The 12851-nt window shown below is 37.2% G+C and overlaps 2 protein-coding genes across 2 annotated transcripts; one reads left to right on the plus strand and one right to left on the minus strand.

Annotated features, from left to right (window-relative positions):
- Positions 1-410: 410 nt before the first annotated feature.
- On the minus strand, positions 411-5773 carry LOC127495793 (testis-expressed protein 26-like). The gene is made up of 7 exons (XM_051863095.1): positions 4735-5773; positions 4551-4638; positions 4305-4470; positions 3731-3884; positions 2171-2347; positions 818-979; positions 411-694 (listed from the first exon to the last, which is right to left on the minus strand). Exons 1-7 carry the CDS (start codon positions 4979-4981, stop codon positions 570-572), a joined length of 1119 nt encoding a protein of 372 aa, XP_051719055.1. The 5' UTR covers positions 4982-5773; the 3' UTR covers positions 411-569.
- Positions 5774-6681: 908 nt separating this feature from the next.
- Positions 6682-10306, plus strand: hmgb1b (high mobility group box 1b). Its single transcript, XM_051863096.1, has 5 exons — positions 6682-6847; positions 8912-9067; positions 9207-9352; positions 9438-9612; positions 9716-10306. The coding sequence occupies exons 2-5, from the start codon at positions 8921-8923 to the stop codon at positions 9842-9844; spliced, it is 597 nt and encodes a 198-aa protein (XP_051719056.1). The 5' UTR covers positions 6682-6847; positions 8912-8920; the 3' UTR covers positions 9845-10306.
- Positions 10307-12851: the final 2545 nt, after the last annotated feature.

Raw genomic sequence — 12851 nt, forward strand, 5'->3', positions numbered from 1 at the left:
CAGGCGTCTATCAGCGGACCGGTCCGCTAATAGACGCCTGCTTTCAAACGCTCCCGCTTTCAAATTAAAATGCTCCCGTGTGTTGATTGTAGCCAATCATAGACATATGCAATGAGCTGTGAAAACCCTGGCCAATCAGAGGTGTTTACGAATCCGCTCAACAGTGCTCAAAACATCACATCTTTAAAATTTTAGTACCGACTTGGTATCGAAGTCGGTACTTTTGACAACACTACTTTATAAAGTCAAAATACTTAACATATCTATCTCAGGACTATAAGGCCTTATTCTCCAGTACAAAATCTCAAGAGATTTATTATTCTCTAGAGACAAATGAATAATGAAATGAAAGGACAAATGAAATATGGCTAGGACAAGAACTGTGTATAGTAAAAAATGACTTATGCCTGTTATCAGTTTACTTCGAGTGTTTTATTAAGCACACCATCATAGATGCATAAAGGCAGTATCATTATATTAAGAGTGTTTTGTCTCCTGGAAGAAAATCAGAACACTAAAAAACAATGCACACATATTCATATAGCTTTTCGTGGTTCAAAATGCCATGTTTATAAAGGCCCAGGCCAGGCTGACATCCTCTCCAGTGTGGAAGGGGCTTGCATGAATACACCAGTATTCTTCACCGTACATCCATGAGAAGAGGTTATATGTAATTTCTTCACATCCTTCTTTTCTGGTAAAAGACAAAATAAATAAATAACACTAATCACAATAACTGGGAATAATAATAGGAATTAAAGTTTTTCAAGCAAGATCCGTAGGATCTCTAGTAGGACACAGCATCACTCTTTCTCACCTTTATCAGATAATTTCTTACAAATCTGTTGAAACGTCTGAGGTGGGATTGATTTGAGCACTGAGGAGATATCTGTATGTTCGCTTCCAAAATGTTTATTGTAGGTGGTCTGCAGTTTGCTGTTTTCCTGATTGTTGATGTGGCTGTGAATCACTGTAGGCACTAAAAATGTAAAAGAGTGTCATTCTTCTCTAATTTGTGCATCATACTGGTGTAGTAGTGTTTTGTTAAAGAAGACCTATTATGCTTTTTTACATTTTCAGCTTTCGTTAATGTGTAAATGCTGCTGTTTGTGTACGAAAAAGGTCTGCAAAGCTACGAAGCACAAAGTACCAGTAAACGCCTCGATTGTACTCTTGAGTTTTCTTCCAGGAATGTCCACATCACAACGTTCCTCATTGAAATAGTTCCCACCCAAGGTATATGTCAAATAAAGGGTCGAGGCCTGGTTTGGCTGTGTTAAGCCTGGAACACACCAAGCTGACGCCAACGAACTAGTGCCGTCGAAAGCAGACTGTGGGGTTGACTCACGTCCGCAGTGTCTGGGTCCAAAGTTGCCCTGACACACCAAACCGACGCTCGACACCCGACGGACAAGTAGCACGTCCGTTCTGTGCCTGCATAAGAAGAAATGCATTTCCGTACCAGCAGGTGGCAGTAGCTGAACAGCAAATCAGAATGATCAGATGTCCCAACTGACCGACGAGCTCTGACGCCGATTCAACATGTCGAATCGGCTGAAAAAAGCAGACGAGGACCAACTTGAGCCGATGGTGCGGAACACACTGAGAAAACTTAGTCGGCCGACGAACAAAAACTGCCCGACTGTCGGCTTAGTGTGTTCCATTCTTAAGTTGTGTGTTGAAACTCGTGACATTTCTGAAACATGCCTGAAGCGGTTGACCAATCACAAAACACTGGTCCAGCTGAGCAATCAGAGCACATTGCACTTTTGGGAAGAAGAGGCTTCATAGAGACAGGAAGTAAGACTGGGAAGAGAGGTGTTGCAACAATGTAAAATATGTGAAAAATAATTTGAAACAATAATTTGAAAACAAAACAAAAAGACTTTGTAAAAGGGCATAAAATGGCCTCTTTAACAATAATTGAATAATTATAAAGTGTACCTTGCAACTGTCAACTAACTGACTGATTTTAACTCTTATTACTCGTATAATTAACTTGCAATTCAACTTGTAATTCATTGCATGTCTCCTTTGTTTTTGCATTGTGTCTAGGCTACTGACAGGGTTGGTTGTCTTCAGTTTTTTAAACAAAGTAGTTTGGTCTTTCGCTCTTTTGGTAGTTTGGCCCTAGTTGAAAAAGAAATGTTGCAGGTTTGTGGAATCTTACCAATGCCCTTCGCTGCTATACCATGCAGCCTATTGCACCCATAGCGAGAGTTGTTCCCCAGAAGTTCAAGTTTTGATTTAGGTGGACGGTAGTTGTGTCTCATTTCAGTCTGGGTATAGTAGTTGACAGCATGACTGTGGTTTAAAGGTGCAAAGATTGCATGGTTCTTCACAATCCCTGTGATTCAGACAGAATATAACAAGACATTGATATGTTTCAGTCATAATAAGATATACAATCGTTGGAACCACTAGACCTTGATATTAAATAAGATTCAAATGCTTTTCAGAATATAAACATACAGTTGCAAGAAAAAGTATGTGAACCACTTGAAGAATCTGTGAAAATGTTAATAATTTTAATAAAATAAGGGAGATAATACAAAATGCATGTTATTTTTTATTTAGTACTGTCCTGAGTAAGATATTTTACATAAAAGATGTTTACATATAATCCATAAGACAAAAAAAAAATAGCTGAATTTATTAAAATAACCCTGTTCAAAAGTTTGTGAACCACTGATTCTTAATGCTGTGTGTGGTTACCTGGATGATCTACAACTGTGTGTTTGTTGTGTGATGGTTGTTTATGAGTCCCTTGTTTGTTCTGAGCAGTTAAACTGAGCTCTGTTCTTCAGAAAAAATCTTCAGGTCCTGCAGATTCTTCAGTTTTCCAGCATTTTTTTGCATATTTGAACCCTTTACAGCAGTAACTGAATGATTTTGAGATCCGTCTTTTCACATGGAGGACAATTGAGGGACTCAAACACAACTTTTAAAAAAGGTTCAAACATTCACTGATGCTCCAGAAGGAAACACATGGGGGGTGAAAACATTTGGAATTTGAAGATCAAGGTAAATTGTATTTAATTTGTCTTCCTGGAAACATGTAAGTATCTTCTGTTGCTTCCGAAGGGCAGTACTAAATGAAAAAAAGTGATATTCAAGCAAAATAAGAAAAATTTGGACCTCTTCATCCTGTTTAAAAGTTTTCACCCCCCGACTCTTAATGCGTCGTGTTTCCTTCTGGAGCATCAGTGAATGTTTGAACCTTTTTTAATAGTTGTGTTTGAGTCCCTCAGTTGTCCTCAGTGTGAAAAGATGGATCTCAAAATCATTCAGTCACTGTTGTAAAGGGTTCAAATATGCAAAAGATGGTGGAAAACTGAAGAATTTTTGGGACCTGCAGATTTTTTCTGAAGAACAGAGCTCAGTTTAACTGCTCAGGACAAACAAGAGACTCATGAACAACCATCACACAACAAACAAACAGTCGTAGATCATCCAGGTAACCACACACAGTATTAAGAATCAATGGTTCACATACTTATGAATGGGGTTATTTTAATAAATTCAGCTATTTTTTTTGTCTTGTGGATTATATGTGAACATCTTTTATGTAAAATATCTTACTCAGGACAGTACCAAATAAAAAATAACATGCATTTTGTATGATCTCTCTTATTTTGTTAAAATTTTGCACATTTTCACAGATTCTGCAAGGTTCACATACTTTTTCTTGCAACTGTATAATGTCTGTGCAGTAATTCTTAGAATTCACCTTGAGGTAATCCAAGAAAGTCAGTCCTGTAGGTCGACCTGTACTGGGCACTCAGAGCCTTTTGGATTTCCTTCTCAGACAACGGAAGTTGAAGTGAGGAACGACCATCAAAGTGTTTAAATTGATCTGCACTCTGCCTCCACACCATGAACGCCTTTGTGATAAAAGAAAGAAAAAGTATGGTACTCCTAAAAATCAAGGTACATTATTGGCATCCATGGTTTATTAAAGAATCGATAGAACCTTTCCAATGAACAAAAGGTTCATTAAAGTGGAAAAAGGTTCTTCAGATTAAGATGTTCACTGAAAGGTTCTTTGTGGAACCAAAAATGTTTTGTATATGGAATCACTGAGGAAACCCCCTTTTATAACCTTTATTTTTTTAAGAGGTTAAAAATAAACCTCTTTGTCTTTCTTTCTTCCATGGAACACAAATATAGCGCTACCGATGTGCTTTTTTAAAGTTTAACAGCAAGTACACGCATTCATTCAAGCATTAGTACAAGCAGATGCTTTCAAATTATACATTAGTATAAACCAACAAACACAGCAAATTACAAAATGTGCCATTTACCCGTCTTGGGTGTGGGTTGTTCCTTCTGTTTCCTGATGCTGTGGCAGACCTTATACAGGCAGTCTTTGACACAGGCTTCCAGCAGAAGTCTTCACTGTATGCAGTCGCACCCACTGGATCATCCAGTGCATGTGAATTTCTATAGATCTTGCCAGATGTTTTCGGCCTTGTATATGAAACCAGTAAAAAAAATTAGATGATTCTCAACTCAGACATTTGCATCAGTGTTGTTAACAAGAATCTCACCTTATTGGTGTTGGAATAGATGAGATGGGTCTATAGATGAAATCTCTTTTATGAGAAGTCTCATACACATCCCACTTTTTGTCAACATCTAGATTAAAATGCAATGAAAAACATGAATTATACTTAAGTAACACGATGAAAACTAACTTAAATATATATAAAAATCACAATAAACAGGTCTAACCATAATTTGCCATGGTTGTCTTCACAGATATGAAATATCTGACTCTGCTACTGATGTCCAAACGACAATAGTGTGTCCAGTATCTGAGGATACTGTGCTGTTTACCATTCGTCGTTTTACAGGTCAGTGCGATGTATAAGAGAATCGGACGGCTGGTAGTAATCCTGTCCTGACTTTTACTTTTGATGCACCTGTTTTGGAAACTTTTCGCCTTCTGATCTGAATTGCTAATGTAATCGGATGTCATCTGTAAGACGGCGTTGTTATAGGAAACGCACAACACAGAGCACACTGACGCTCCGCGGGGGTCTTTCTGCTGGTACAAGACCGCAGGTGAACCCAAAGACCAGCTGAAAATGTCACACTGTATCAAAAATGTCTGAAATCAAGGTTCCAGGTTTATGCTATGATTTAATTTTGACTGAAATAATTGCCCTAAATGCAAAATAAAACATCAAAACATGAAAAGGATGTAAAACATGCATTAGGATTATAAATGTCCACGAGCTGTATTTCTTTTATCTCGTTTCTTAATACTAAAAATCATTAACGTTAAAGAAAAAACAGAATCAGTAAATTTCTAAAGAATCATCTCCAACCTGGGAGCTAGTTCGATTTTATTAGGGCGCAGCGCCGCTCAGTGGAAAATATTATATGGTGCATTTCAAGATTTCCTTTTTTAATTGCCAAGGTAGGCAATAACAAAACATACATGTATAAGGAATGCAAATGTACAGACTTAATAGTGCATTTAAGGAATAAAAAGCACCATTTATAAATAGGCTAATAATAATAGGAATAATAACGACAACAATCATAAAATAGGCCAATTTTATCGACAAAATATAGGCTAATTGCTTCCTTAAACAAAATAAATTAAAAAGGCAGCAGGTTTACAGTCTTGAGTTCTTGAAGAATGAAGCTGGCATATCGCGAATTATAAAACAAGTTTCTAAAAGAAATATGATCAATTATTATTAATTTATTTTTTCACTAGTTTGTTGAATGGAAAATTCGTGCAGGGATCAAATTCAGTCTTTGCATTTGGACGATTTCAAAACAAGCACGCGAATTAATGCATAATGTGAATATGCAATTAAAGGGATAGTTCACAAAATAATGAAAATTCTGTCATCATTTACTCACCCTCAAGTTGTTCCAAATCTGTATAAATTTCTTTGTTCTGTTGAACACAAAGGAAGATATTTTGAAGGAAGTTTGTAAGCAGGCCGCTTTGGGGCACCATTGACTTCCATAGTAGGAAAAAAAAATACTATGGAAGTCAAAAACTGTTCAGTTTCACACATTCTTCAAAATATCTTCCTTTGTGTTCAACAGAACAAAGAAATTTATACAGGTTTGGAACAACTTGAGGGTGAGTAAATAATGACAGACTTTTCATTTTTAAGTGAACTATCCCTTTAAGTGATAAACATTATGTATACTTAGCGTACTTGCTTGAGGGGCGTGTTGCTATGGTTGAGAGCGCAATACATTTTGTTTGCGGGAAAAATACTTTGAAATGCTATTGAAAAGTTCCTTACCTAATAAATATAATTAAATTTGTACTTTGTAAAACTCACAACAATTTGTTTAAAGGGTTAAAAGCTTTATTAGGGGACCAGACCCCTACAACCCTATTAAGTACATACTCGTCGTCTTTTTTTTGCTTTCGACCGTTATCAACGTGCAGTTGCGCTGTGAAATCTTTGAAATACTATGTGTTTAAAGCAAATATTCATCGTACAATTAGAAACCTTTACCTCAACGACAACGGTGTGCTTACAGTAAGTTCACCGCAGTACAAAACGGTGTCTGATACTATTACACTTGTACCAGCGGATGGTTTTTCATATTCACGCGCCGTTAAAAAAATATGACGTTTCGCCGATGAACAGCCAACCGCACCTCCGCTCTCGTAGGGGCTATAGTGCGCGGACAGCCAATCACAAGCGCTCAGGACTTGGCGGTAGCCAATAGGATTCGTGGCTGTATACTGTGTCTCTCTTGAGCGGAGGGTTTTGCACGCACTTGGAAGAGCGCGCATCGGTGTTATTGTACTTCAAAGCCCCATTATCTAGGCATCCACTGAAGCTGCAGATAGAGAAGGCTGGTGAGTTTTGTCAAAATATGCTTGTCAAGGCCTTAATGAACTATTTTTCAAATAGCATCGTATATTACAACACATTTCCCTTGGTAGTTGCGTGGTAATTTCGTGAACGCAGAGCGACCAATCTTTGTCAGAATCTGTTCGCCAGTCAGTGCGCCTAGTTACACAGTGAAATGTCCTGAATGAAAAAATCTTCTTAAGATAAAACATTATTGATTTTTTCCTGGGAAATGACAGTATTCTAATAGTCTTTAATGGGATGGGCTGTAATATTTGTCAGGTAGCCATCCCAGCTAAAGCAGTTAGCTTTTTGAGGTCTTTTTGAGGTGTTATTGTGTGAGCCAGTGACGTACTTGGCATTCTCACATACACACTAAAATAACACCTCTGTCAGATTTACCTGTCCCGAGGGAATGTGCTCATTTTGTGAATTTTTCTCTCTGAACGGGACGTGTGCGGCCGTGTTCTGTAATATAATATGGCTGGCTTGCGGAGGATACTGTGAGTGGCGGGGGATGGAGACGGATGGGGTGTAAGCGCCATTCAACTTAACTAATAAATTAAAATTCATCCAAGGTCGTTTGCATTGCTTTTTCAACTCGTATAAAAGCCCGAGGATCTATTTCAGGGAACGCCGGTGTTTTCCTAGCAAATTCGAGCGATAAAGAGGGGGTACAATTATATTTATATTGTTTCTGACCGCCAGTGTTGTGTGTATGCGGCTCTGGCTGGCAGACATAAAGGGAGGGAGAGAGGAAGCCATGTTGGCTCTGCTAGCTGTGCTCATGTGGCTCCAGTTGAACGGAGGACTTACGAGAGCGAAACTCCCATTGCACAGCGCTTATAGTTACAGACACTGTGTCCATACAGACCGACTTCTTCCATAGGGGAGGCGATAATATCGGAAAGCGGCGGGACAGGAGCGAAAAACGGACAAAGTGCGGTGATTTTAGGTCCTAGAAATTACCCAGGAATGTGGGAGGAGACAATTGAGGGGGACTTTCTCTCATGAAGACGGCTTTTTCAAAATGGAAGAAGAAATATTATTGTTGCACCGTTTAGGCATTTTAAGGCGGGCCCTATGTAATCTATCTGCCCGCTCATGGTTGATGCTGCTATGGATGCTCAGTTAATGTGAAATACACGTAGAGGAAGATAAAATAGTGGGAATTCATATTAAATCATTAAATATACGTTTTTATTCACGAAATGGAGGATGTCCTTGTCTTTCACCGTGAACCTGAGGCGGTCTTTGTGCATCTCACTGTCATCTCAATAATGTGATTTCACTGCACATTTCATCAGCAGTCTTTTTTTAGAGCAATTATGTCCCTCACAGTGAATAATTACAATACTAATATATATATATATATATATATATATAGTATTGTAATTATTATTAGTATTATAGTTATTTTTAGGATTGTAATTATATATAAATGACCCTGGACCACAAAACCAGTCATAAGGGTACATTTTTGAAAATGAGATTTAATAATAAATAAGCTTTCCATTGATGTATGATTTGTTAGGATAGGACAATATTTGTCCGAGATAAAGCTATTTGAAAATCTGGAATCTGAGGGTGCAAAAAAAATCGAAATATTGAGAAAATCGCCTTTAAAGTTGTCCAAATGAAGTCCTTAGCAATGCATATCCACTCACAATAATACATTTTTGATATATTTACGGTAGGAAATTTACCAAATATCTTCGTGGAACATGATCTTTACTTAATATCCTAATAATTTTTGGCATAAAAGAAAAATTGATAATTTTGACCCATACAATGTATTGTTGGCTATTGCTACAAATATACCCGTTCGACTTATGACTGGTTTTGTGGTCCAGGGTCACATATAATATATACATAAAAACACACAATACTACATATATACATCCATATATTTTTTTGCATATATATATATATATATATATTAATACATGTTATATACATGCTCCATTAATGCATGTAGGAATCGTTTGGATAATAATTGTACAAGAATACTAATTATACAATGAGTATAGCATGTCACCTTCATTTAGTTTAGATTCTCTTTTTTCCAGAGGGTAAATATGGGTAAAGATCCAAGGAAGCCCAGGGGAAAGATGTCCTCTTATGCCTACTTTGTGCAAACCTGTCGTGAAGAACACAAAAAGAAGCACCCTGAAGCCACTGTTAACTTCTCTGAATTCTCCAAGAAGTGTTCAGAGCGATGGAAGGTACTGTTCTGAAAAATGTGGATAAATATTATGCTGTTGTATTATATAAATATTATATTTATTATGCTTTTGGGCTTACTTGGCAAAATCTTTGCAAAAACTTGCACTTTTTGATACAGCTTTTTCTCGTTCTCAACAGACAATGTCTGCCAAAGAGAAGGGTAAGTTTGAGGATATGGCCAAGCAAGATAAGGTTCGCTATGAGAGAGAAATGAAGAACTACATCCCACCGAAGGGGGAGAAGAAGAGGCGATTTAAGGATCCCAACGCACCCAAGAGACCACCGTACGTTCAAGCTTTGCACTCCTGTTGAAAATATAGCATTTTTCGAGATGGTTTGGTTTGAATGCATGTTTTTCCCCCTGGAAAGGTCGGCGTTCTTTATTTTCTGTGGTGACTACCGCCCTAAGATTAAGGGTGAGAACCCAGGTCTTTCCATCGGAGACATTGCCAAGAAGCTTGGAGAGATGTGGAACAGCTCATCGGCTGAGGTGAAGCAGCCCTATGAGAAGAAAGCTGCGAAGCTTAAGGAGAAGTATGACAAGGTAGTGTATAGTTTCTTTTCCCTTTCCTCCCTGAGTACTCTTTAATATTCTCAAACTTGTAAATGCACCTGCCCTATTTGTTAATTTTTAAAATCTTCTTTAGGATATTGCCTTATACCGCACAAAGGGAATTGCAGGCTTGTCCAAAAAAGATGGTGGGGAAGATGATGATGAGAACGAAGATGAAGAAGAGGAGGAGGAGGAGGAGGAAGATGAGGAGGATGATGAGTAGATTAGCTACTGATGTAGCCTAGGTTCTTGTTCATGCCATAAACCCAACTGTACACGATTCACATCTTCAAACGTAATACAGCAGAAACAAGAATTGTTAGGCTGTGTATATGCGACGTTTTTAAGATGTACAGTGTTATTCTCCTTTTGTAAAGTTAACACTATGTGTCTTCAGTCTTTAAATTTTGCTTTTTATCTTTGTTTTTTGTTAGTGGTAGTTCTTGCCAGGAACAGTTTAAGGTTGAATGATATGATTTGAACTGTTTCTCTGAAGGTGCATAGCACAATTATCTGGTTCATGTAGATCTGTAGTGCACTATCATATTAGTTTTTAAAAATATTTTTCGTATTTGCCGTCATAAGGTCCTTTAACTGTACTTTGAATACCACTCTAATTACAAGAATGCAGCTTTGTTTGACATTCAAGAATGTGTCTGAAGTAAACATTTCTTTTTTTAGAAAACTCTCCTGTTTTTTTCTTCCGTAGCTACTGATAAGCATATTATAGTTAATATCTGACTGTATCAGTGATGAGTATTTTTGCCTCATCTAAAAAGTGTGATGGGTCCAGTATGCATTGCACTATAAACTGGTTTATTAATATTGCAAAATCAACAAAGAAATGATCTGCATCAGCAAATTAAACATTGCAGCACATTATGGGTAATTGGATACACTTTCACAAGTAACCTAAAAATCTATATATTCTGAATGATTTGTTTGAAAGATTTTCTCTGACTGGAAATAAGCAATGTGACTGAAAGTATGTTAAGGAATACGTAAATACAGCGACGCCCTGTGGCCGTGATGTGTAACTGCTTTGTTTACTATTATACTACAGATGATGTCATCTTATTCAGGTTTCACCTTGACGTCTTCCACAAGGACCAATACTGCAAGGAAGGACAAAATAAAAATAACAGGATGTTCTAAAGCACCTATTTAACTGCAATTTTTTGGTGAAACGACTTCTGATATTCTGTTTGTAAGGTAATTTTTCTGTTGTGATAATGATTACTCAAGATAAAGGGAAGATCACAAGTCCACAAGTGAAAAGCACTTAACTCTTTCATATTTGTCACAACTCATTTGTAAACCAAACAGTATTTGATTACATAACTGGCTATTAATTACTTGACCTGAAGGCAAATATCTGAAAGATGGAAAACGCAGACTCTACTTGGTTCCGGCAGGGGGCGCTTTTGGGGTGCCGTTGATGCTTAATTGCAACCCTAATCAGGTTAAATAATGTGGTTAATAGAGCCTTTTGATTGCAGTTGACAAAGCAGTGAAGCAAAAAACAGATTTTAAATTAGATTTGAAACTACTTCAAAGGAACATATGGGGCTCATGCAGGTAGGAGTACAAACCAAGAGGCTTTCAGAAAAAAAGTATGGTTGGGAATTCAAATTTCATTTTGCAATGGCAAAACTCAAGACTTTTGTCTTTCTTTCTTTTTTTTAAAGCCTTAGTGTTGCTTTTAATATACATGTCAAAGACACGTAGGCCTACATGAGATGCATCGCTAACAATAAGCCTGTACCACACTAAACACATTTGATGTATGGCCTCACTTGCTGTAGGCTATAGAAGAAAGCCACCTGCATCAATAAAGGAATTAGCAGCACTTTTGACAAATATTACTATAATATACACTCATTTGATATGAGGACTCAAGACATATGAGTCTTAAAGAAAAAGACGATTTGTTTTACATGGAGCGGGTTGCCTACTCACCATGTTGACATCACATGAGCAGCTGAGCTGCTGCTACTACTACTCTGATGCATAATGTTTTCTCTGTATGTGTTTATAATGTTTTATACATATATATATAACCCCTCACCCAGGTCCTACTCACCCCGGTCTGCGCGGGCCTCGAACCTGGGTCTCCGGCGTGGGAATCGGACGCTCTAACAAGAAAGCTAAAGGCTGCAACCTCAAGCATTTTTATTTTTTTATTTTTTTATTTATTTATTTATTTTGATGCATAAAGAAGAAGAAGAAGAAAATTTTCAGCACGTTAATTAAATAAATTTCCTGCGGACAGGTGTAGAAAAAAAAAAAAAAACACTTTTACTATTGGAACGAGAGGGGGGAAGGTACTCTCTACACTCAAGCCTTTTGTTAACTGATTTACTCGACTGCACATATATGAAAAAATACAGTAGTAGTAGGCTATTAAAAACCTGATGGGGGAAAAAAAAACAAGCTTTTTGAAACTTTGATTCAACTGATAAGCAATTGCTCAGCCCAAACAGTTAAAAACACCTTTTACAAACAAATTCCAAATGTTTTATTTAAATATTAAATTCAGTTAACACCATTAAATATTGTGTCTTTATAATAGGCTATGTTTATATTATTAGCCTATTGTAGGGCTTGTACAACTCTTCTTTTTTATTATACAAATGTGTCATTAAATGTCTACAAATTTATAAAATTGATCGAAAATAAGGTAAAAATCATACGTAGACATACGTAACGGCGAACCATTGAAATTTCGTTACATTTCGAAATAGATATTGACGACCTCGTTTACTGAAATCACGTGACTTTGGCAGTTCCGAGTCAGTGGTTCGAAACAAATAATCCGCAAATGGTTCGAAGCGTCACCACTTCTGGAAGTATTTCATTCAGAGTTGATCCAAGATTAATATTCCCGAAATTGTACTTTTCTTTTATTGTAGCCTACTGTTTAACGGTTGCCTGGTGGCTCCCCTTTTACAGCGTCTCTCCATTCATCCACCTTTTGGGCGAGAGCCATGCTGGCATCCTCTGAATTCAAATGGAGACAGAAACGGGGCACAAGATCTCTTGGCTGCCACAAAAGATGGGGAAACATTTAAACAGATCATTGTCAGTTCGCAGTAAACACAACTTAATACTCAAATTTGATAACAGAGACTAAGTATTATAAAGTATCTCATGTACCATGGAAACTTTATGGCATTTTGTTTGATATAAGTAACTATTAAAATCATTAAGTGACGTTACGGTTTTGGTGT

This window comes from Ctenopharyngodon idella, chromosome 15, assembly GCF_019924925.1.
Source record: "Ctenopharyngodon idella isolate HZGC_01 chromosome 15, HZGC01, whole genome shotgun sequence".
Taxonomy (NCBI): Eukaryota; Metazoa; Chordata; class Actinopteri; order Cypriniformes; family Xenocyprididae; genus Ctenopharyngodon; species Ctenopharyngodon idella.

What these genes read in the sequence shown, in the direction of transcription:
- LOC127495793 (XM_051863095.1), bottom strand. Translation starts at nt 4,981, where the DNA reads ATGACATCCGATTACATTAGCAATTCAGATCAGAAGGCGAAAAGTTTC. An exon ending in TCTATTCCAACACCAATAAG is followed by an intron (nt 4,471 to 4,550) that starts GTGAGATTCTTG and finishes TTCATATACAAG; the next exon opens with GCCGAAAACATCTGGCAAGA. An exon ending in CTTTCTTGGATTACCTCAAG is followed by an intron (nt 2,348 to 3,730) that starts GTGAATTCTAAG and finishes TCTGAATCACAG; the next exon opens with GGATTGTGAAGAACCATGCA.
- hmgb1b (XM_051863096.1), top strand. Translation starts at nt 8,921, where the DNA reads ATGGGTAAAGATCCAAGGAAGCCCAGGGGAAAGATGTCCTCTTATGCC. An exon ending in AGTGTTCAGAGCGATGGAAG is followed by an intron (nt 9,068 to 9,206) that starts GTACTGTTCTGA and finishes CGTTCTCAACAG; the next exon opens with ACAATGTCTGCCAAAGAGAA. An exon ending in AACGCACCCAAGAGACCACC is followed by an intron (nt 9,353 to 9,437) that starts GTACGTTCAAGC and finishes CCCCCTGGAAAG; the next exon opens with GTCGGCGTTCTTTATTTTCT.